Here is a 25,681-nt window from a genome sequence, read left to right on the forward strand (position 1 = left end):
TTTTAAATAAAATATCAGGAAGCAATTAAAGTGATCGATACGTATTACTGATAAACACAAACATTTGTCAATATTTCAATGAAAATATTTAAACATATAATATAATTTACGGTATTTTAAATAAAATTCGTCATTATTTATACTAAACTCTGATAATATAAATACTGATTAAAATATTCATATATAGTAATCATTTATTTTACAAAATATATATTTATTAATTAATAAAAATACCGGTCAAGTAAATAAAGCTGATTAAAAAATTTGGATTTATAAAATTCTAATCTAGGCTAATTGCTCATAATTACTGGCGATAAAATTTTATCGTAAATTATTCGTTATTCTTTTAGAACAAAAGAAATATTAGAAAAAAATAAAGAAACAAAAATAAAAAGAATAAGAAAAAAAAACAAAAAAGATAACTATCAGCAGAAAGTTTGCAATCGTTGAATTAAAAGTCACTAGAAAATACGGCTACCTTAAACGTTTATATTTCATACGTATCAAAGTAACATAAATAAAAAAAATAAAAAAAAAAACAAAAAAGATAACTATCAGCAGAAAGTTTGCAATCGTTGAATTAAAAGTCACTAGAAAATACGGTCACCTTAAATATATATATTTCATACGTATCAGGGTAACGCGTATCGTGCCAAAAATTGGCAAAGTCCACCGTACAATTTTTACCACTTGTTAACCTCTTGTTGCACACTGTTTTCTAAGCAATCGTTATCTCTCTCTCTCTCTCTCTCTCTCTCTCTCTCTCTCTCTCTCTCTCTCTCTCTCTCTCTCTCTCTCTCTCTCTCTCTCTCTCTTTCCCATACACACTACTCGTAACTTTATAACTTAATCGATATGAAATTTATTTTATCGGATAAAATTTTTGTTTCTTTATCCTCTTTTTTTTCGTTGAAATAAATAAAAATCAATAATTTATTTTTATGGTACAATGTAAAAAAAGAATTATCGAGAAGAGAAAACGAGTGACTTATTTGACAATAGAAAATTTTTTTCTTTCCTTGGAACGAGAGGGTGGATAAAGAAAAAAAAAAGAAAACAAAAATTAAGGAAGAAAAACGAAAAAAATAAGAAAAATAAAAAAGATCTAAGAAAAAAATTTGTTATGTAAAGACTGTGCGACAGCATTGTTATAAATTACGTGGTCTAATCGTAAATAAAACAAAAATATAAAACGGCAATCTCGATTAAACCCGATAAAAGTGTAAAACGTTGCCCATGATTTATGACAAATATCGATTTTATACTATAACTCCGTGAGTGAGTTGAGCCTCGATCGAGAAAAAAGTATCGCAACGGGAATATACTTTGTCGTCGATCGAATGCATTCGCTCTCTCTCTTTCTCTCTCGCTTGTTTTCTCTGTTTATCACGAACTATACGATAAGCGATCTGAAAAAGCATGTTCTAACGCGCATGCACGCAGCAATTTCCAGTTCGTTTTTGATTCTTCCGCTTGATATATTTCCCTACAGACACGAATCCGTATAATACCAACATAAACACACACACACACATACACACACATGTGAAATATAATAATCCCAGCAAGAAGAACAAGAACGAAAGAGTTAGCCTGAAAACGCGAATACAGAGACATACACTAGAATTGCTTGACGTTGTTTAATTTTTACTCATATTTTCTTTTGTTACTTTCTCTCTCTCTCTCTCTCTTTCTCTCTCTCTCTTTCTTTCTTTCTTCCTTTTTTTATTCATTCTCTCTATCTCCGTCTCTCCCTCTCTCTTTTTCTCTTCTCCTCGTCTTTTTAATTTTGTTTCCTTCTTTACGTTACTTAATCCTTTTAATTTTTTTCTCTTTGTTTTTAATTTTTTTCTTTTTTTTTTGCATACACCATTACAAAAGAAGACAAGTCAACGAGATTTTGCGAGTGATTGAAAGTTTAACGACCCGAGATTAAAATGTCTCGTTTTCGTGAGGGTTCAACTCGATATCGCGTTCGTTTCGAGGAATCGTGCGGTAGTAATCACGAACACGTCGAGTCATGCATGACTTTCGGCCCTTCTAACAAGTGTACTAGAAATTGGGTGAGCTAAGAGAGAGAGAGAGAGAGAGAGAAAAAATATAATCGATTCGTTTTTTTCTCTTTTCTTCTATCGAAAATCTGGACAAAGCAAATAGAAAAGAAAATATAAAAAGAGTAACTACAAGAGAGGAGGAAAGGAAACGAAAGAAAGAGAGAGAAAAAAAAGTATAAAAAAAGTTTGAAAAAAGTAAAAACGAACGAAAATTGGCAAGTCGATTTTACGGTTGGGTGTGTCACATCGATTGGTCAAATTCGATCTAATTGTTCAGGATCAAGCCTTACGTAATCCCACATTGAACATTGGAAGTAACTGGGAAATCAATATCGGCCGTCTACAAGTTGTCGGTTCTATAGTTTCACAATGCTAGGAATTTTCATGATTGTATGTATATATGTATGTATGTATGTGAGATTATATATATATATATATATATATATATATATATTATATATATGAACAAAGACAGAGAATAGAGTTTCTGAAGGAATGAAAGAGAGAAGGCGGGAAAGACAGACAGACAGAGAAAGAGAAAGAAAGAAAGAGAGAAAGAAAAAAAGAGGGTAGAAATCGTCTAGATAAAAATTCAGAAACGTTAAGGGGTAGAAAGAGAAAGAAAAAAGATAGACAGAGAAAGAGAGAGAGAGAGAGAGAGAGAGAGAGAGAGAGAGAGAGAGAAAGAGAAAGAATGGAAGCTCAGCGTTATCGAGCGGTACCAGAGTATTTTCATCTCTTTCCATCTTTTCTCCCTCTCTTTCTCTCTCCCCTTCTGTCTCCCTTACTCTTTTTCTCTTTCAACTACAACCATCCCTACCATTTTCTCGCTCCATGTCGTTGGAAAAGGGAAAGCATCTAAAGATATCTAGCCGATTCTTATTGTTAGTGAACTCCCTTCCATGTAGCAACGTTACACTAAATTGAATGGTGGGTTGAGGGATTAAGCGAGTGCGGGGTGCTTGAGGTACTGGGTTGAAAGCGGGGCGAGACGGGGCGGGGCGGGGAACCTTCTCTAAACACAATTGACGTCACTGGAATCAGAGATTACGTTTATTGTATTACCGAGTTTCTTTATTCCCTGAGTTTTCCGTAACGAGTTCGCCGTGTTTTTGTAATAAGAATTTTTATTTTAAATACATATAACTACGAAAGACGATCATTTATAATCGATGAATTTGAATATTGCTTTTGCGATCTATATATATATATATATATATATATATATATATATATATATATATCAGAGAAAATCACGATATAAAATATAAAATAAATTTCTTGTATGATAGCAACAACTTCGACGTTATATATTTTATTTTACGCGCTGATACGAGCGTTCGAATTCAACGACTCTAGACAGATGTATGGTTTATATATATATACGTACACGAAAGAACCACGGTATTCGATAGAAGTTGCGGGTTCGGGCGTTATCGATCGAATCGAGCGAGACTGGGTATCCTCAATGAAAGATGAAAAGAGAGAGTGAGATTGAGAGAGTGAAGTTGAGAGAGAGAGAGAGAGAGAAAGAGATGGAAATACGTAAGACGTTTTCCGCTACCTCGAGGAGACTGAAATTAATTTTGAAAATTCTTCGAGGATCTTCTCTTTCTCTCTCTCTCTATATATATACATATATATATATATATATATATATATATATATATATATATGTATATATTGATATACTCAATAACGATAAGCAAGAAAATTTCTAACGAAAACGACTGAAATTAATTTAGAAAAGTGAAAGATATTAAAATTATCTTGGAAAAAAGTTATTTCCTCTTAACGGGTGTAACTTATAAACAAATTGTCTCTTACTAGAGGAAGGATGGGAAAAAGGGATGGACGAAGGATGAGAAGAGTGAATTGGGCGAAGAAAGTAATTACGATTAATTGTACAACTACGTGACTCCATCTTATCGTCGACGTAGGTACTTACACGTTCAATTTCACCGAAGATAATTTTTTGCGGTTTTTTCACTCTGTTTTCTTTTTTTTTCAATATTTCCGATAGTTCTAAAGTTTTCCTCATATAATCTCTTGATAATCCAAACGATCGGTCATATTCTAGTTATTTTTCTTTTTCTTTTTTTTTCTCTTTTTGTTTTTTTTTCTTTTTTTATCTCAAAACAAGTATCCAACTCTTTTCCATCAAATTTGTTCTTACACCATGTTGTTTCTTAACGGACATCGTCGATGTTAAAATAAATCGTCTCGAGGGTTGTAAAAATCTTTACAACATTATACGAGCTTTTAAAACGTGTTATTTTCTTTTTATTTTTCACGTGTATCTAAGAACTCGCGCGCTTGAGATCCAACCAAGCGTATTTTTCTTATCATCGATCAATCAATTTTACTTTTCTGGATATTAGAAGTGATATTTAGAAAATAACGTTGATGAAAAGTTTCAATAAATTTATATTTAACGTAATAAACGTAATACGGAGCTCTCTTTTTTTTCCTATGGCAATGAAAAATGCAAATTGATTTATAATTTATAGAATTTATTTCACCGTTCAGAAACATCTCATTTTTTTTATAATTTCTAGTTTTCATTTCTAAAAAAAAAATTATATATATAATTTTTTTCTTTATTAATTAGTAACTTTAGAATCGACTTTATAGTTTTATTAATAAATTACTTTCGTTTTATTTTTTAACTAGTATTTAAAAAAATTTTTTTCTTCGGAAACTAACTCGTAATGTTAGAAATCACTAGTTCAATCAAAAACTAATTTTTCTTTTTGTTACTAAAAGACGAATTAATGATTTCGGCAAAATCACTGATAAAAATTTGTTCTAAACAAAACAAAAAAAAAAAGAGAAAAAAAAAAGAAATTCATTAAGATAATTGGGTCTATCTCCAGTGTCTGTTTATTATATAGCTGATTATTCATTGTTAACTTATTATCATTTCATAATTCCTACGATAACGTGGATAAAAAATTCTCTCCCGTAATAGCTTTTTCTATTTTTGCCTGCTTGTTTCCAACGGCATACCATTTGCTGACTCGTCAGAAAGAATCGTCTGTTTGGCTAACGGATTTTTAGGGAATCTAGGGACAAAGTGTCACTCGATCGATAACTATTACTTCCTTCATTCTCGTAAATAAGTAGAAAGAGTTCGATCGAACGACGAGGAATAAACTTGAGTAGATTCTAAATATATAGATTCTAAATATATATATATATATATATATATATATATATATATATATATATAGAGAGAGAGAGAGAGAGAGAGAGAGAGAGAGAGAGAGAAAGAGAGAGAGAGAGGTAGAAATGAAGAGATTTTTCGACGAATAAACGATGGTTTGGATCACGTTGGTTCTTCTAGCACGTCATAAAAGCTCTACTACGTGATCGTTGTAGAGAAGGGTGATGAGAGGGATGGGAAGAAGGGAAAGAGCAAGAACACGCGAAATCCAAAGAGCTGAAATTCTCGGTATGTTACATGGGAGTCTCATGAATGGGAAGACCTAGCCAACTTTTGCCTCCCCTTTTTTTTCGTCTGGTTCGTTTTTTATCATTCTTTTCCTATCCCTCTCTCTTTCTTTCTCTTCCTTTTTTCCTTTTCTTTCTGTGACGTTGTTTTCTTGTTGTAGAAAGAAATTTTAACTTCGATATTGAGCCATTTAAAGGTTCGTGGTAAGATTCCTATATTCTTGGAGAAATGTTTTAAATTACTAGACAGATATATATATCGTTCCTTTTATATCTCTCTGCAAAATTAACCAACGATTTGAAGATAATCGTGAAAGTTTATCTGGAAATAATTTTTCTATCTTTCTTTTTTTTTTTCTTTTTTATATCGATCGAAAGATTTCGATATATAGAAAAATAATTATGTGTTTGACAATTCAATTAAAACGTTAAATTTTGATGATCATTAATTTTCATTAGTAATAATGATAATGATATTAATTAAAAAAAAATGATTTTTTTATTATATTCCATTTTTTCTTTTTGGTTTCGAAATAGATCGGTTTTCTTTTTTTTCTATTGTATTTTCTTTTCGCTTAGAGGATAATAAAAATGGATCGTTATTAATTCATAAAGTAAATATTAGATTTAGGGTGTAATAGTCCGTATCACCGTCTAATTACCGTTGGACCACCTAAAAGCTGTAATTACGAGGAGTGATAGCTCTTAACACTGGCTGTTTATACTGGTTTTACGAGCTCTGCCATTTTATCGCTACCGTTATCATAATTCACCCGTTGCGGGTCGATCAGAAATATTGTTTCATATGTGTGTATCTTCACCATGATTATCTAACGTTAAAGTACTTAAACTTTAATAATAATAATAATAATAATAATAATAATAATAATAATAATAATAATAATAATAATAATAATAATAATAATAATAATAATAATAATAATAATAATAATAATAATAATAATAATAATAATAATAATAATAATAATAATAATAATAATAATAATAATAATAATAATAATAATAATAATAATCAAATAATTAGTTAATATACATTACATGTTCTACAAAATTATATTAAATTAATTAAAATTAATGATAAAAAAGGAGAAGAAAAAAATTTATTGGCATGACGCAAATAAATTAATAAGAAATATTTTATCGTCCGGAAAAGAAGAAAGAAAGAAAGAATGAAAGAACGAAAGAAAGACCTAAGGGAAAATTAAAAAAAGGAATAAAATAAATGGGTCGATTGGCAGCACGTTTGATCTTTTCCTTTCTAAACTTCTATTTTTATCGGTCGTGACCGTTCTCAAGGACGGCTCGCATTCCTTCGAATGATTTATTTTTATGTCCTGGCATACATACCCCAATTCCCTCGTAAAAGGACGTCTTCATGCGAGTGACGAGATAATTAAGATACTTAAAGCTCAATGAAAATATCGTTTACTTATATTTATGTCTATATATATATATATGAGAGAGAGAGAGAGAGAGAGAGAGAGAGAGAGAGAGAGAGAGAGAAATAGAGATTTTAACGATTTAATAAAAAAAGGGATTTTCTTTTTTTAATAAAATCAAACGCATCATGAATATGCACAATTTTACTTTATAATGCACTATTATTAAATACGAACGAGAAGTTATAAAAGTTAATTAAAAAAAAAAAAATAAAATAAAGAAAGAAAGAAAAAAAAGGACGAAGATACTTGAATCGAATTTTAATTTTTTGCTTGTTAGTGAAGGAATAAAAAGAAAAAAAAAAGTAAAAGGAATACAAATCAAAGTTTTCCGTAAAGAGATCTAGTTATATTTCCAATAGAACGTTTTTTTATTTTTTTTTTAATCCAAAGCTTTCTTTCCCTTGTCTATAAAAATAAATTACACAATAATATGAGAATCGTAATATTAATCATATTAATACAATTATACGATATATTAAAAAAAAAAAAACAAAAAAGCATTAGAATATACTTTACAGAGATATGAAGTAAAGATTAAGAGTCTTTTTTTTAATTGGCGCGAATAAAATGAATTAAAGTTCGATTGTATAGACATTTATAAAACGATAAAGAATATATCTCGCGAATACGGAGAGACATGGATTAATATCGCAGAACGATAAAATGAATTGAAACTTAAAAAAAAAAGGAATATTGGCACAATATACATACTACGTATACGTATATAAATATGTACGTTTTCTGAAAGTTACATGACGTTCATAAAAGATTTAACTCATTCCGCTTAAAATCATTGTTCGATTTAAACCATTATAGGAAGTAGATAAATCTCATTGGTTATATACATATAGTTGAGGGTAAAATCTCGGCCGATCTTCGGATTTAACGTCTACCAAAAATAGGAAAAACTCTGAGTGCGCCTCGTTGCTTCTACCCGGGGCTAAAATCGATTCGAGTAAGGTTGCCGATGGTGGTGGTGGTAGTAGTGGTGGTGGTAATAGTAGTGGTAGTGGTAGTGGTAGTGGTAGTGGTGGTGGTGGTAATGGTAATAGTGGTGGTATAGTGTCGGATGATTGCGCCTGTGCACATTCTTTTTTCGCCTCGTTCTCCGTACGTACGTATGAGAGAAGTCGCACGAAAGGCAAAAATTACATGTAAATAACGAAAGAAATAGAAAAAAAAAGAACAAAATGAAAAAAAGAAAATAAAAAAAAAAAGAAAAAATTCCGTACGTACCAATATGATGGGTCGCATTTCTTGTTGCGACTTTTCTTCTACTTCGTCTTTCATTCGATTGCATTTATTCTTATGACTTTTAAACGGGCTCAGGCTTCTTTGAGTAAATGGATGAATTGCGTAATAGAAAAAGGAGAAAAAAAATAAAAAAATAAAAAACGAAAAAGATGTAAAAAATTAACTGTAAAGATTTTGTTAGAAAGGGACAAAATAATTCTTCTGTTGTCCTTCTCTCTTTCTCTTTCTTTCTCCCTCTCTCTCTCTCTCTCTCTCTCTCTCTCTCTCTTTCTCTTTGTTTCTTTATCTCTTTTTGCATTGAAAAAGAAAAAATAGATGTAATAAAAGAAATTAACTTCAAAGATTTATTAAAAAAGAGACCAAATAATTAATTGTTCTGTTTTTTTCTCTCTTTCATCCTTTCTCCTTTTGTTCTTCCTCTTTTTTATTTCATATGTATGTATATATATATATATATATACATTTTTTAAAATTTTACTTTCTTCCATATTTAGCTCGAAACTCGCGAGAAACCATGTCAGACCGTGCCACTGGTGGCTTATTATTATTTTCAAATGAATAATTAAGCTCCAGCTCAAGGGCGGTAGTTGAGAATCGTCGAAACGTATGATTATAATAAAAAAAAAAAAAAGAAAAGTAAAAAGAAAAATGAAAGAAAGAAAGTGCCGTATAAAAATGGCCACGAGTACATTCTATCAGGACAAAAATGAGCTTTAAGCCAAATTTGCATGCGCAGAGAATCGTTTTCGAACGAGCTAACGCCCTCTTCTTCCTTCTCTTTCTCCTCCACCTCCTCCTCCCTCTACACTTTCTCCTTCTCCACCATTTCCATCTCTGAATTCTCTTTCTATTCCTCTCCTTTTCCTTTTCCTTTTTCTTCGTAATTTCTAATCGATGTCGAACGAAAGGAATCGAGCGAGTCTCCTTTTTGACAAGCTCGATGGCTTCTTTAAATCTAATTCATCATAGGATGTTGTAGTACGATCGTTTCCGAGAATCTAACGGTATTCGAGCCTTTTCCTCTTCTTCCTTCCTTCCTTCCTTCGTTTCTTTCTTTCTTTTTCTTTTTTTTTTATCTGTCGAGACGAGGCTGAGGAAAAGAAACAAGAAAAAAAAAGAAATAGGAAAGAAGAAACACGAGCATTCTCTATCGTCACGCGCGAATTTTACGAGCACCCAGAGAAATATACCTTTTATTTATTTTCGAATAAAGAATGGCAACGTTTTATGAATATGATATCGATTGATATCGATCTTCACGTTCTTACTTACGTCGTTCTTATAAGAATTTGAAGAAGAAAATCTAACGATAATAAGAAGAGAAATAAAGTGATCGTAATAATCGATCGACGACTGATTGATCGACGATGTTTTGATCGATCGACGATTTATTCTACCCTTCGTACGATTTATTTCTTTTTTCTTTTCTTTTCTTTTATTATCTGTATAAAATGAAATTTCTAATAATAAAATATATATATATATATATATATATATATATATATAACATTTCTTTTTTGGTTTTTAAATCCTAAACTAGTTTTAGCCAACAATTCAATATATTATTTCTAGTCGTTATCTAGGTGATCGATTCGGCGTACTCGAATATCAAGATCGTTAATAATGCATATCGCCGAGATCGTCATCATTTCGTTACATAATAAAATAAGAACTTCTTCGAACCAACTTTGAATCAACTTTGTATGAGATTCCAATTAACATTTACAATGTCGTCTTTGAGTTTAATACGATTCGTTTCATCGAAAATTTACGTATATATCTTTATATTATCTTTCACAATTTTTTTTTCTCTGATACACTTTTAACGAATTGAAAACACGTAATTTCTAATGACGTATTTTATCATTTTCTTCGTTCTTAATTTTCCAAAATATATATGTACCTCGTACATATATGCGTTGTACGTATTCTTAGATTGTAATACTTGGAGCTAAAGTTCAGTGAAATTGTCGAATAAAATACACGAGAATATCAATTTGAATGTTAGTTTTGAAATAAAAAGTTAAAAAAAAAAGAAAAGAAAAGATATAAATAAAAAATAAAACGTGTCAGAACGTAATTTCTTTTTTTATTTTTATCATTTCATATATATCTGTTACGAGAAAACGAATACGAAAATGGAATAAGAAATATAACAAAAGAAAAAAAAAATCTTTAAAAATAGAATACCAATTAAGACCGTTATTTCTTTTTTTTACGACTATACTTACAATCTAAGCTTTTTGATGACTTCATCTTCGGTTATGCTCGAGCAGCTGATTAATCATCTTCTTTCTCTCCTCTCTCTCTCTCTCTCTCTCTCTTTTTCTCTCTATTCACAATAAAAACGTCGTTACAATGTTTGTTTATATTTCAGTTAAATTTATATATATATAGGTTTGTTAGTATCAGAGCGATACGTAATTTCGGGTATATAACACGTGACAATATTACGTATATACATATGTACTTGTATATATTGTTGTATACGTTCTATATAGATATATATATAAAACGACAAATTTACGATTGCTACGCGAACGACATAAATAATTAATTAGTTTTCATTATATGATGCAATAACATCGTATGCTGCGATCGTGTGCGATGTGTCAGATCATGTCTACCAAAAACATTCCGCATATAATTTGCATAACGTTCGAAGCATGATTCATCGATCCCGTTTCTCTCAGTTTTATCCGAAATATATAGGTAAATCATCCTTTTTAAAATATTATTACATGTAAAATATAAATACTATTCGATAATAATCCGATAAGAAGTACGAATTAAAGAAAACAAAATGAAAGAAAAAAACAAAAAGAATAATGCAATTTAAAAATTGTTTTCTCATTCTTTCTAAGAAATGATATCTTTTTTATTTGTCAAAAAGATAGAAAAGAGAATAGAAATTAAAAGAAAAAAAAATAATTAAGATCGTAAAAATTAAAATAATATAAACATTTTTTTCTAATCGTATTTAAGTGACAATATTTTTTTTACCGGTCGTCGACTAAAAAAAGGGAAGAACAAATTAAAAAAAAAAGAAATAATAAATATCATAAAAAATTAACACAACTGAAAAATTGTCCCTTAATTATTTCTAAGTTCGAAAGATCTTTTCCTTTAAATGAAAGATTTGAATTAAAAAAAAAAAAAAAAAGAAAAAAAGAAAGAGAGAAAGCAAAATACGATAAAAAATAAGACAGCTTCTGAAAAAATTGTTTTTTATCTTTGGGTTTAATTTCTCTTTTTTTTTTTTCTTTTTTGTTTTTCTTATATCGATTACTTCGATTCCCACGTCGATTAAATTTGTCGAAAGCTGCTGTAGATTTCTATAGTGGAAATTTTCTAATGATTGCGGCGTAACCGATCAGATTGCTTTGAAAAAAAAATTACTAGTTTCCTCGACAAATGGAAACCATGCACCAAGAACGATATCTCTAAGCATCTATCGATGTGGAACGTGACGATTTACGAGAGAATCGAGGAAGAAAGGTCTCTCTTTTTATTTCTCTCTCTCTCTCTCTCTCTCTCTCTCTGTATGTCTCTATTTGAAAAAGGACTAGATATCTCTCGTTCTTGCATCTCGATCCTACAATGGTCTCACATATATCGCTAAGGTCTGTACTCGATCAAATGCAATATATAATACGTATTATCGCAAAAGATCTTTCATTTTCTTCCTTCTTCTTCTCTTTCTTCTTCTTTTTCTTCTTTTTCTTTTTATTTCTTCTTCTTCATATCTTTGTCTGCAAATTTAATTGATTTGCACCCGATCGATTCCGTCCCATATGTAAGTATGGTATATACGTACGTAAATGTAAAAAAAATATGTACCATACTTACATATATGTATACATATACCTATTTTAGTACGTATATTTATTTTATTTCATATACTTATTTTTGTATACCTATTTTATTTCGTATATCTTATTTTTCTTCTCTATTTTATTTTCTTTTTTCTTTTTTTTTTTTTTATCGAATTAAAATATCCAACCCGACGAATGGTGTCTTCTTTTTTTCCTCGGACGTTCCAAGAAAACATTCTTGACACTACTCTACTCGTAGCAACGACATATCATCGATCCTTCTTACAATCCTATTATTCACGGTGTTCGAGCCGAGCATGCTCTCAATAATTTTTATACATAACAAAGACACATTGCTTCGTCAGCGTTTCGTGCGAAGTCGTAAAATTCATGAATTCTATCCCAATGGATCTTTCATTCGATGATATTGCAATTCTTGGAAGAATATCTGCCGTCAGTTTTAACTCTATGAAATTGTATTCTATGATCGATATCGTACGCAAATATGTAATTCTAAAATCATATGAAATATCTAACAAACAAAAGAATGGAAAGAAATGAAAGTAATGTAAATTTTTTTTTACAGCTTTTTCTCCTTTCAATCGAATAATAAATTAATCCTGACGATGTTATAACATGTTTTCCGTATAGCTGTTAATTTTTACTGTGTCGATCGATATTTTATACACATATCTTAAAAATATAAAATATCTAAAATATATAAAAATAGAAGAACAAAAAGAATGTCAATTTCTTTCTTTTTTGAGTCAAATTTTATTGAATAATAAATTAATCCTAACAACGTTATACCAAGATAACTATTAATTTTTTATCACGTTTGATTGATATTTAATATATGTCAAAAATCTATATTAACAATCAAAATAATTAAAATAAATTATAAAAGGGAACAAAACAAAAGCGATTTAAATTTCGTTTTTAAGTATTTTTTTTTTTTTAATAAAATTTTATTAACAGTAAATAAATCCTGACAACGTCATAATATAATGTATACACACATATCTATTAATTTATTATAAAGAGAAATATTGTGTGAAAAGGGCATAGGAATAAACGAGATAGCATGTACGCCTTCGTTAATGGGATCTCGTCTTAAGAATGGCTTCATTTAAACTATAAACCTCCCAACAACTCTCTTCCTTCTCCTTCGTCGCGTGATCTTCGATCGGCGTTCGACATCATGCTCTTATTGTTGCTTGAGAAACCGATACACAAACCGATGTCCCCTTTTTTAGATCGAATTCCGTGCAAGGGTTAATCATCTTCTCGTAATCTACTCGCGTTATACTCGTTAACGATTCTATTTGTATCTCTTTAACTTCTCCTTCTTCTTTTACCCTTTCAAGACATTTTCGATCAAAATATTCTAACAAGATTTTACGAATTATATTTTATTTATTTTTTTTAAATTATTTATGATCATTCTATAATTATAATGAACAAAACATTATTGATGAAAATATTCTGACGCGATTTTACGGATTAAATATAATTTATATATATATATATATATATATATATATATATATATATATATACATATTTACAATCATTCTAAAATTATAATAAATAAAATATTATTGATAATAATATTCTGAGATGATTTTATGGATTAAATATATATAATTTCTTTTTTTTTTAATTTATTTACAATCATTCTAAAATTATAACGGGAAAGACATTATTGATTAAAATATTTTGACGTGACTTTACAGATTAAATCTAATTTCTCTTTTCTTTTTATTTATGATTATTCTATTTATAACAAGCAAAACGGTATTGATCAAAATATTCTGACGTGATTTTACAAATTAAATATAATTTCTTTTTCTTTTTTATTTATTTACGATTATTCTAAAGTTATAACAAAAGAGATATTATTAATAAAATATTCTTTTAATGTGATATTAGAGATTAAATCTCTTTTTGTTTTTTTCTTATATATATTTACGATCATGCCAATTACAAATAAATAATTTATGATTTAAGTAAAAATTCAATCAATTACTTTTATTTGTTTGCATTATGTATTACGATACAATATTCATTATGATATAATTTTGTATCATAATGCATGATACAAAAATTATGATATTCCATTAATAATCATTATCTAATTAATTATTCTTTATTAATTATTTTTTATTATCATTAATCAATTAATCATACAAAAAATTATATTTCTCTATTATAGAAAAAATATTATGATACAAAGATTCACATAATAGTATAATATTCGTAATAATATAATATTACAATGAACGATGCATAAAAAATCATTGAATAAAAATGGAAATGAAAGGAAAATTACAAAATAGAGGCGAAATAATTAATGTTCAGAGCGACGTACTATGAAGCATATGAATCAAAGGAATTAACGAATTTCTCCTTAACATTAACGTTTATCTACACCATAATAATTATCCTACTGAGTTTAAATGAATATTATAGACATAGAGGTATAACTATGTATAATTCATTCCAAAAACTCTTACATCTATATATATATATATATATATGTAACAAAACGTCTTCCTCTAAATGTATCTCCTTTATAGACGATTTATATATAGAATATGTGTATATATATATATATATATATATATATATATATATATATATATGTCCTAAACGAAAGTAGGGTACTAGTGACAAGGGAAATTTGGGGAATTGAGCTTGAAGCGTTCCCTAGGATGGTCCATAGTAATCCATAGTAATGGCGTGGAGGGGTGATAGGGGAGGAACAGAGAGAGAAAGAGAGAGAAAGAGAAAGAGCAATGGAATGCTTTCGTTATGGGAGGAAATGACGTCATTGCTCGTAGTAATAGGAAGGGGGTGTAACTAGAACTCCTACCGCAGCCACCACCATCACTACCACTGCTACCATTCGTGATGTTCTACGGCGCTGCTCGTTCCGGATAATCGGGTCAATCGGTACTATTGGTTGTTCCTTTTTTCTTTCTTTTTCTTTTTTTATTTTTCTCTCTCTCTCTCTCTTCCTCTACTACTCTTGCCGATCTATTGACCTCCAAGAGATGAGTATGGATTATAACGTGTGTTCAAGTTTTTGATACTGCTATACATACACAAATATATACATAAATACACATGTATGTACATACATATATGTATATGTATATGTACATGTATATATGTACATACGTGTATAAAAACAACGTATTGTTTCTTCCGATAGTACTCACCAATTATCTTATCTACCGATAAGTTTTCCCTTTACTATTGCCTGTACTATTTATCTTTAAGACCTTGGAAAAAAAGCATGATAGAAATAATTGCAACTTTATATTATTCGGCTCATCTATATATTTTAATATATTGTATATTTTAAATAAAACGCTTCGTCGTGTCTTCGATGTTTCTCAAAAGAAAAAAGATAAGGTATTTTCAAAAAAGATAGCCGATGTCTTTTTTTTTTCTTGATCGATCGAGATCGTCACAAAATATTAATTTTTATAATGTATTATATAATATATTATCGATATTAAAAAAATTAAAAAACACAAAAAAGAGATACATAGTTCAATGAAATAAAAAAAAACACATTCTCACACGTTGTTATAATCCCTAAGAAATTAATTCAGAGAGAGAGAGGGAGGGGATGGAAGAGAGAAAAGAAGGAACGAAGAATCGATTTACAAACCGACTCGTGTATTTTAAGCCTCTCTCTCTCTCTTTCTCTCTCTCTCTCTCTCTCTCTCTAACTATCTCTCTCTCTCTCTCTCTCTCTCTCTCTCTCTCTCTCTCTCTCTCTCTCTCTCTCTCTCTCTCTCTCTTTGTCATGAAGGATGAAGATATAGACATAGACGAATGTTTGCTCTCTCTCGGCGACAGCTTTGTCTACTACGAACAGTATATGTATATACGTATATGCACACATACGTAAATGTTTATATGAACTAAGTTCGCTCTATACATATATATTTGAATATACGTGTACATATGTTGAGTATGTATATATCTACGTGTCATTTGCATCCACGTCGTTAGTAACGTCTAACGAGGTAGTCTTCACGAATGACACTCGCACAATCATGGATGAGCAGCAAAATTATATATTACTGTAGTTCTATAATACTCTGTAATATATCCTTTTTTTTATTTTTTTCGTAAAAATTAGAAGAATAAGTCGTCGCATAAAATGTCTCGTTGAAAGAATTTACCGAGTCTTATAAAAATTAAAAGGAAGCAAACAAAAAAAAAAGAAGAGAAAATTTAAACGTTATCTTGCGTAATATTGAATCAAATTTATTATCGTTGGAATATTTTTAAATCTGAAATAATATATGTAATTTTATAATTAATATAGCGTCTATAGTTCTTCAGAAATTTCATTAAAAACTTACACGATCGTTTAACTTTAAACTTACGTTGATTTGTTTAGATTATCTCGGAACTAAAAGTAAAACATTTGAAGGTTAGATGACGTCGTTTATATATGTAAATATATATATATATATATATATATATATATATATATATATACACACAGTATATGAAAAGTTAATGCAGTTTGTATTTATTAGAAAAGTTAATATTGTACAAAATATGTATATGTATAATCTCCATTAATGAATATTTTCTTTATGAAGTTTTATCGGTAAAGTTTTATTTTAACAATGTCTTCGTATGAAATATTAAGTGCAATTAAATAATACGACATAAAAAAAATATATATGAACAATGGATATATAAATAAATATATCTCATAAAATGCATATAATATATATCTCATAAAATGCATATAATATATATATATATATATATATATATATACAGTATAAATATATTTAAATATAATTAGATTTATGTGATAAAAAAATATATACATATATATAAATAATGGTATAAGTTTCTAATATATTTTCTTCTTATTTTTATGACTTACAGAAACAGAGCTTAATAGTACGACAATTAGAAGAGGAACTCAGACTGAGGATGCGTAATCCAAGCGTTGAGATGCAACAACAAATAGAAGTTTTGTACAACGAAAATGAACACCTCACGCGGGAAATTGCTATACTTCGTGACACGATAAAGGTAAGTTCGTAATAATCGAAAATTATGTAGTAAAACATATATACATATCTCAATTCGTTCTCCGTTAATTAAATTTATTAATATTTCATGATACAATTCTATCAATTTAATTTATAAATAAAACTTCAACGATTATAATCGTCAATTTATTTGTGTTTCGATTTCTGCTCGTTCAATAATCCAGGATATGTATATATGTATGTATGTATATATGTATGTATGTATATATATATGTATGTATGTATGATGTATGTATGTATGTATGTATGTATGTATATATGTATGTATATATGTATGTATGTATATATTCGTTTCATTATGAACGGTAACAGCTGTGTTACACGATTAAACGTAACTACGATATCTATTCGAGTATCCATCGGGGGATTATTACGTGACGTGACCGATATTACGTACGAATTTGTTGAAGGTATAGCTTTACATACGTAAAATGTTACATTGAAAAATAAAGTAATTATGAATATTATATAACGTGTTGGTCTTGCAAAAGTTCATCAGACTTTTTTGTTTTTATATTGTATTTACGATATTATGTTAATATATATTTACGATATTATTTTTATTATTTTTTTATTTTTTTATTTTTTTATTTTTTTTTTACGTATACATAATACTAAATATTTTATTTTATTTGAATATTTATTTAAATCTATTAAATATTGACAAATTTAATTATATTGATTTATTTGACGAATAAAAGGCAAAAAAATTATACGACAAAAGTCAAAATAAGTAAAAAAATTATATTTTAATCGAAATATCTGTGATCACTTTTCTATCAATTGTTCTTGGATAATTTATTTTAATTCCATGTTTTAAAAAATCGATACTACATCTTTCGACGAAATAAAATTAGATAAGATACATTTTTCGGATTCATGAGATACCATAGATAAAAATTTCAAATAAGCACCTTTTAAATAAAATTCTGTAAAAAAAAAAACAAGAAAAGAAAAAAAAACAATTATTAAACTCTATTGCAAAAAAAATTTATTTGCAATCCGACAAAATTTTTGAAATCGTCTAATATAATAACGACAAATTTGGTTGTTTCTAGCATGTTCTTTCGCAATGTTATATAAATATATGTATATCCAATGCGTTAACTCTATTTTATTCTTTTTATCATTGAACGTCGTACAATGGAGATAGTAGGTCGAATTGGACCATGCCAAGATTGGGATCTCTTTGAGATGAATGCCGGCTCTCTTGGTTGGAATCATTATAATTTCGAATAATAGGAATAAAGTGTGAGAGGGAGAAAACGTTGAAACATAGAAAAGAGAGAGAAAGAGAGAAAGAGAGAGATGAGGGGGACAACATAAGTACGAATAAAATGAAAAAAGATGAAAAGGGGTTAACGAAAATATTGCATTCATTGCAATATGACTAACCTAAACTTTAACGTTATTCAGATTTATTTCGGATTTATTCGATTAAATGTTTAATCTTCGTATTTTGAATAGATCATTTATGCACAATCAACGAATAACACATTTATTCCAATTAATTCTATAAAGTACAAATATTAGAAATAGATTTTCATTAAAAACAATTAATGATATAGAGAAATAGAAAATCATCCGACGTTATCAATGACATTTTTAATCTCGTTATTAAATATGAATATTTCCTCATGATTATCTTGAAACGGAAAGTTAATAAATCGAGTAAAAAATTAATGAATCGGATAATACATTGAACGAATTATTAAACGTGTTAGAAATAGATTAGATCGATATGTATGTATTATGATTTGAAGATATACGAAATGATGTGACGATATTTCTAATCTTATTTCACTTTGAATACTTCCTCATTATTATCTTAAAGTTATATAAAATTGATAAACGATTGAGATGATAGAGATTAGAAAATTGAATGAAGAATAAATGAATCGAATAATTGATCTAACGAATTATTAGATATTCTTAGCAACAAATCGAATCGAAATATACAATGATTCGAAAACTTTTTGTTTTCATTTATGGGACTGGTTAGTGATATTTCTAAGCACCTTTTATTTTAAATACCATCCTCAGTTTTACGTAAAATCGTGTAAAAAGTCGATTAACGATCGCAATAGAAAATTAAGAAAAAATTTAAATAAAAATTAAATTAATCAAACAATTTATGAATTCGTCGAACGAATTTATTCGTGTAAGACGATGACTACGACGACGACAACGACGATGACTATAAAGATGGGCGTCACGTTTATCGACTATTCGAGGAAGAGAAGTGAAGAGACGCGGAAGGAAGGAAGGAGTCCCGCATATGTTACCGAAATAGACGCAAGAGGGTTTAGATCTTGTTCGAGGTAAACGACCGATTGTTCTGCCAGACCGGTTAGTAGTCGAATATACTTCCGGAAATCTTGGCAACGTGTAAATATTGCCAACCATGAGATAATTCTGTTAATAGTCAACGTCCTATGAATTGCAGGCGCCAGAAAACTAATTTCGTCATATTTATGTGTATATTTATTATATAATTACGTCTATCTCTGTATCAGCTCTTTGCTATCTTGGACCAATTACGTCATATTTATGTGCATATTTATTATATAAGTATGTCTATCTTTACGTCTAGCTCTTTGCTCTCTTGGATCATTTGAGTGAAAGAAAGAAATAAATACAGAAAAAAAAGGAAAAGAAAAAAGAAACTGCAACGTCGCTGTCGTCATTTGACACGCTTCTGTCCTCGTCGCGTGTATTAAAATAGAAAGTAAGAAAGACGATTCTGCCAATTCTGCGGAATAACTGTCTCGGATGTGGGGTATGAGGATGAGGATGAGGGTGGGAGTGGGATGGTAGAGGTTAGAGAGAAGGGAGAACACGAAAGGTGTTTGCCAAAGTAGAAACAATTAATCGGCAAGTAGCGGACCAACCACTTGATGAAGATACTTGTTGCTAATTGTTTCAAAGCCATCGTGTTGATCATAAGAACATTCTTTTTTTTCTATTTCCTTTTTTTTTGTCGGACATCTTTCTTCAATTTTTTTCTGATCAAAAATAACTATAGTCATTGTCATTCGATTAAATTTCATTATTATATTTAGAACTCTAATTAGGATATTTGATATCTTTGTGACAACCAATGTCTCGACTCTTCTGATCTATATATATATTTCATATACCCAGTAGCACTGTAATACAGTTTCGAAGTAATTGTAAAGAAATCGATAATGTTCTCTTTTTCACATAATCTTTTTGGACTAATCTTATTTTGCTTTCTTCTTTTCACATTGTAAAATATAACAAGATTAAAAACTTTTGTCTCGCCTAAGAACTTTAAGCGATACACCATGTATAATTAATTTTACATTAATTACTTGTGTATCTTCATGATAAGACGATAATAATTTGCATGTAATATGAGACGAATGGAAATATTATTTCATCTATTTATGTTTAATTTATTGTTTATGTAAGAAAAAAAAATAAATTGAAGTTTATAAAATTGATTCGAAATGATCGTGATATGATAATGAAGGTGATGAGATTGAGATGAGAATTCTCGAATCACTTAGTCGTAACAGGAAAGAAATGAAATTAAAAATGAAATAAAATGAAAAGAGAGAGAGAGAGAGAGAGAGAGAGAGAGAGAAAGGGAGAAAAAGAAAGAGAGAAAAAGAGAGGGGGATAAAAAAAGAAAAATAAAAAAGGGAAAGAAAGAGAGAGAGTTTAAACTCGAGTTCAACGATGTCGTACTATTACGGCCAACTTGTAAATCAAGAATGCACCTGACTGCTTCTACTTACAATGAAGTCGATTCCACGCGACTTGACTTCGTAACAAGCATTATTGAGACTTATCGATCATTGAAACTCATCGATGTTACGGAAAGTAGACGCTCTCCAAAAGTGTTTCAAAACAAAACGATTTTAATAATCGATGGAATATGACGTTTCTCTCTCTCTCTCTCTCTCTCTCTCTCTCTCTCATTCTTGTTTACCTTAAACTTGCTAATAATATAATTATTATTATAAACGAGAGTACATATGTAAATTATAATTGGATTGAAACACTTCAACGAAAAGTTTGAGTTCGTTAAATAGTTGATAATCTTGTTAAAATAAAGCATATAAATACTTTACATGAGGTATATTCGTAATGGAGTAAACAATCCCAGAAAGAATTATTTTTATTAAATTATATGGAATAGAAGTATATAGTTTGTTGTATATAATAATAAATTCGGCAAGACTTCAAATTTTTACGAATCTTGGCATTAGTGGGAAAAAATTCAAATTCTTGCCAAATACTATTTCGAAGAACTTCTCGTTCATCATAAACAAGGACGTTTTTCTTATTCTCTCCTTTGGTTGTTGCACATTCCGCGGCATAAGTTCAATCTCTTTTATAGAGTCTCGAATACAAAAATTCCCAGAAAGGATGTAAATCCTAATTTTTATCTGGTTTTTATATTTTTACAGCATCACGGTAGCTGTGGTATGGGAAAAAAAAACAAAGAGAAGAAAACTTGAAAGTGTTACTGATCGTCATACAAAAAAAATGTCAATTGTTACATTCCATACATTTTAGTTGATATAAATTTTGAAAATTATTTGTGCTGTTATGATACATACATACCAATTGATTCGATAAAGTAGGAAACATTCGTTTGAATATATTAACACGGACTTCATCCAGGAAATCGTCGCAGACAGGTCAAACATACAATACTACGAAAAGCAACTGGTCGCCTTTGGCCATTCGCCAATATATGCAGTTGCTTTCTCATTGGTTTCCTCACCTCTGCACCAGTTCCTCTACTTCATTATAAAATCCAACGATTGTTGGCTTGCAAACCATCGACCGTCGGTCCATTCGGCATTTCTTCGCAATTAGATATATTCGTCTTTTTATTTTTTAAGACTACGTTTATATAAACCCATCAATTTTATTTGTCTGTTTGTCTGTGTGTATGTGTGTGGGTGACTGGGTAGGTTGTGTGTGTGTGTGTTTGTACGCAGAATGTATTTAATTTTATAGACATTATAAATATTATTTTTTAGCAATTTATGTTCAAACATTGATCAGTTTAATGATATGAACTAATAATTTAATGAAAAAAAAGGAAAAGAAACGGTGTTCTTCTTTAACGTATTTGTCGATATGATGAATTTCAATGATAAATATTAATTATTATAATTTAGGTATATACAATTGATGTAAAAGTAAATTTAGTATTTAAAAACTCGTCCATGATTAAATGATGTACCCTTAAAATATCATTGATTGATTGTTTCGTAGAAAATATTTGTAGAATATGTATGTATGTACGTATTCATCAATGTGACAGGTTTCAGCATTGTATATTAATTATTAAATTCAGTACTAAATATTAAGAGGAAATGTATATACACATAATGAATGTTAATAAATTTAGTATCAAAGTACTCGTCAAAGATTTGTCGGAATGTCCTTAAAAACTTTCATTTTTCTCAATTTCATGAAAAACATTATCGAAAATATATACGTATATATGAAGTTAATAATCAATGTTACTAGTTTCAATATTAAATATTAATTATTATTATTAAATTCACATATTAAATGTCATAACAATAGGCATAAAAATATAAATCGTTAGTAAATGTTGCTTTAATTAAAAAATAAAGAAGAAAAAAAGTACTAGTCGAAAATAAAACGATTTATATTTTTAGAAATTTTATTGATTGATTATTATTTCAAATAATCATTTGACGTCCATAGGTTTGAACAACTATGAATGTGATAAAAAACAGAGAGATTTTTTCTTTCTTTCTTTTTTTTCTTTTAGAACGCAAGCAATAAACGTTATTTTGTTGAAAAATAGATGAAGGAAGGAAAGAACAGGGGGTAAACAAAATCATTGGGGTGTCGAAGAAGAGAAAAGGTTAACGTGCGAACACTTTCATGCACCGCCAGAGGGGAAAGTATGATGATGGTAAGACCAGCGGGTGTCTAATTCGAGACTAATTACGTTCCCGTCGTCAAAAAGGTCTTCTAAATTCGTTATACAGGCGTCAAGCTACCAACGGCGTTATCTATACAGCGACGCAATACAAATCGACCATTTACAAGCCATGAAAAGGGATTGCGACCCCTCCTCTCCTTACATTTCTTCTCTTTGCTTTGATTCTCCCCTTCTATATTACCGCGAATGATGATGAAGGTTAAAAAAGAAGAGAGAAGGGTCGTTCGTGTGTGTTTGACATATACCTTGCCTCTGACGAAACGGATCGTTTTCTTCCTTTTTCTTTCCATCTTTCTTTCTTTCTTTTTTTTTCTTCTCACAACAAACTTTACATTAGTTATTTCGAGTTATTTTTAGTTAGTTATTTTCGTTTTTGTTTTGTTCTGTTACGTCTCGTTTCGTTTTGTTTTTCTTTTCTTTCTAATTGCACCCTTTTGTTTCTAATCGAAATTATTTTTTATTCTTTTTTATGTTTGTATATAATTTTATTTGTAGATTGAACTTTAATTGTTTTTTTATAATTGAAATTAAATGTAATCTTGATGTTATATTATACTGCATCAGTTTGATATTTTGGATATTAAAAAAAAAAAAAAGAAAAAAGAAAGAAAGAAAAAAATAAAAAATTATAAAATATTTCCTGATATTATTCTTCAGTACGCAATTGTCATGTATGCAATGCGATATTGCAATATTTCTATATATATCAGGTTTTTTCTTTATTTTTTTGAATAATTGATATTTTTTGAATAATTTTTTTAATATAATTTTTCTATTGTTGCAATCAATATAGAAGACAATTTTCGACTTGCAATTAATTCGTGATTTTATTCAAGTCTGTTTATTTTAAGTAGTTATGCTATTAAAAAAAAAAAGGAAAAAAATTGAATTCATAATAATGCAATACTTTCTAATATTATTTTTCGCGTTATTACGCGTATAGAAAGATTCATATAATTTCGATCTTTTTTTATAATAAAAATTTTTCTGATTTTACTAGAATTATGAAATATATATATATATATATATATATATATATATATATATATATATATTACTTAAAAAAATATAATGAGCATACGTATAAAATTGACAAGGATCGAAATGTGTAATAATAAAACTTTGGAAACGTAAGGTCTAATATCTGATTGATCGTTTATGATTACAGGAATTGGAATTGAGAATAGAAACACAGAAGCAGACATTGCAAGCTCGCGATGAAAGTATCAAGAAGCTTCTCGAGATGCTCCAAAACAAAGGGATGGGTGAGGCTGAATTTTGAATATTTTTCTTTCTTTTCTTTTTCTTTTTTTTTCTTTTTTTTCTCTTCACCATCACTTCCTATTGTCGTTGTTGTTGCTCCTGTAGTTGTGTGAACCGATGATTCGCGTACTCCTTCAGGATGATTCTGCCTTTTGAGGAAGAAAATTTGCAAAAAAAAAAGGAAAAAGAAAAAAGAAAGAAAGGAAAAAGAAAAAAGAGGGAATATTATATATTCCTAAATGAAAATTTACAACAATTATATTTATCCTTATTTTTCACGTTATAATGCTTCTTTACTTTAATGTTTCACAATGAGTTAAATGCTCATAGTCGAAAAATATCATCATCGCGTGCTATCTCCTTCTTCATCATCTCGCGTGTGCATCAACGCAAGGCCGGTTATAATCTATTTTAATTAAGTACATTAACCGCCAAGAACGAACTGAAAAAACCCAGATAAACTCGCTCGCGAACGAGAGATCCGAAACGTTACTCACGCATGTTTTCTAATGACTCTTGATTATAAAAACAAAAAAAAAAGAATTAAAAAAGAACTCGTAAACCATGTTTCGTAAGAGTACGTCACTCGTAAAATAAACTCTTCTGACGTGTGATGTTCGTTAAAAAATCAAAAAATAAAAAAAATCAAAATGAAAGAATAAACTAACAATGACGAAGCTCTCAAAAAGTCGCTAATCCAATGTACGAGTTAAAGCGTCCTCGTATCGTTTCAAATCTTTTTGCGATAAAAATCAGAACGGAAGAGAAAAAAACAGAAAAAAAGGGCGAAAAAGAAAGTAAGAAAAAGTAATTCGATTTTGCGGAGAAAAACTCGGCGGAATATTTTTTTGTTTCTAGAATTTCTTTTTTTTTAATTTTTTCTTATTTTTTTTTTATTTTTAAAAGGAACAATTCGATATACTTCACTCAAAAATTAATAGATAGATAAATAAATAAATAAATAAATAAATAAATAAATAAATAAATAAATAATAAGTGTGAAACGTTACGAAAGAATTGTTTTGGAGAAGGGGGAGAACCATATGTAGGGCAGCAGCGACGACACTGTCAGCATCGTAACGCGTGCGCCGAATGTGGGACGTGGATTTAGACATTGGAGATGTACTGGAATACGGCTGCTGCGCTAACGTCCTGGATTTTCCCCTACTGGCACAGATTTACGGAGTTTCCTCCATTATGACGAACATATTCTCGAATGTCCCATTATACATTTTAAAGTAATGAAAGATCACAGTTAGAATCACGGTTTTTCTCCCCTCACAAAATTTTATTAAAAAGAAAAAGGAAATCATTA

At 29.1% G+C, this 25,681-nt stretch overlaps 1 protein-coding gene across 7 annotated transcripts in view; it reads left to right on the forward strand.

Annotated features, from left to right (window-relative positions):
* The window catches only part of LOC124425635 (trichohyalin), an 85,783-nt gene that overhangs the window by 14,753 nt on the left and 45,349 nt on the right, over positions 1 to 25,681 (forward strand). For 4 of the 7 annotated variants that reach the window (XM_046966203.1, XM_046966205.1, XM_046966204.1 and 1 more), the window contains exons 2-3: positions 16,969 to 17,118; positions 24,272 to 24,368. In XM_046966203.1, coding sequence (XP_046822159.1) covers positions 16,969 to 17,118; positions 24,272 to 24,368 — 247 coding nt within the window. Of the gene's footprint in view, positions 1 to 16,968; positions 17,119 to 24,271; positions 24,369 to 25,681 lie in introns of those variants that run through there. The other 3 variants (XM_046966209.1, XM_046966210.1, XM_046966208.1) reach the window with 2 other exon arrangements.

Source organism: Vespa crabro, chromosome 7, assembly GCF_910589235.1.
Source record: "Vespa crabro chromosome 7, iyVesCrab1.2, whole genome shotgun sequence".
NCBI classification, from domain to species: domain Eukaryota; kingdom Metazoa; phylum Arthropoda; class Insecta; order Hymenoptera; family Vespidae; genus Vespa; species Vespa crabro.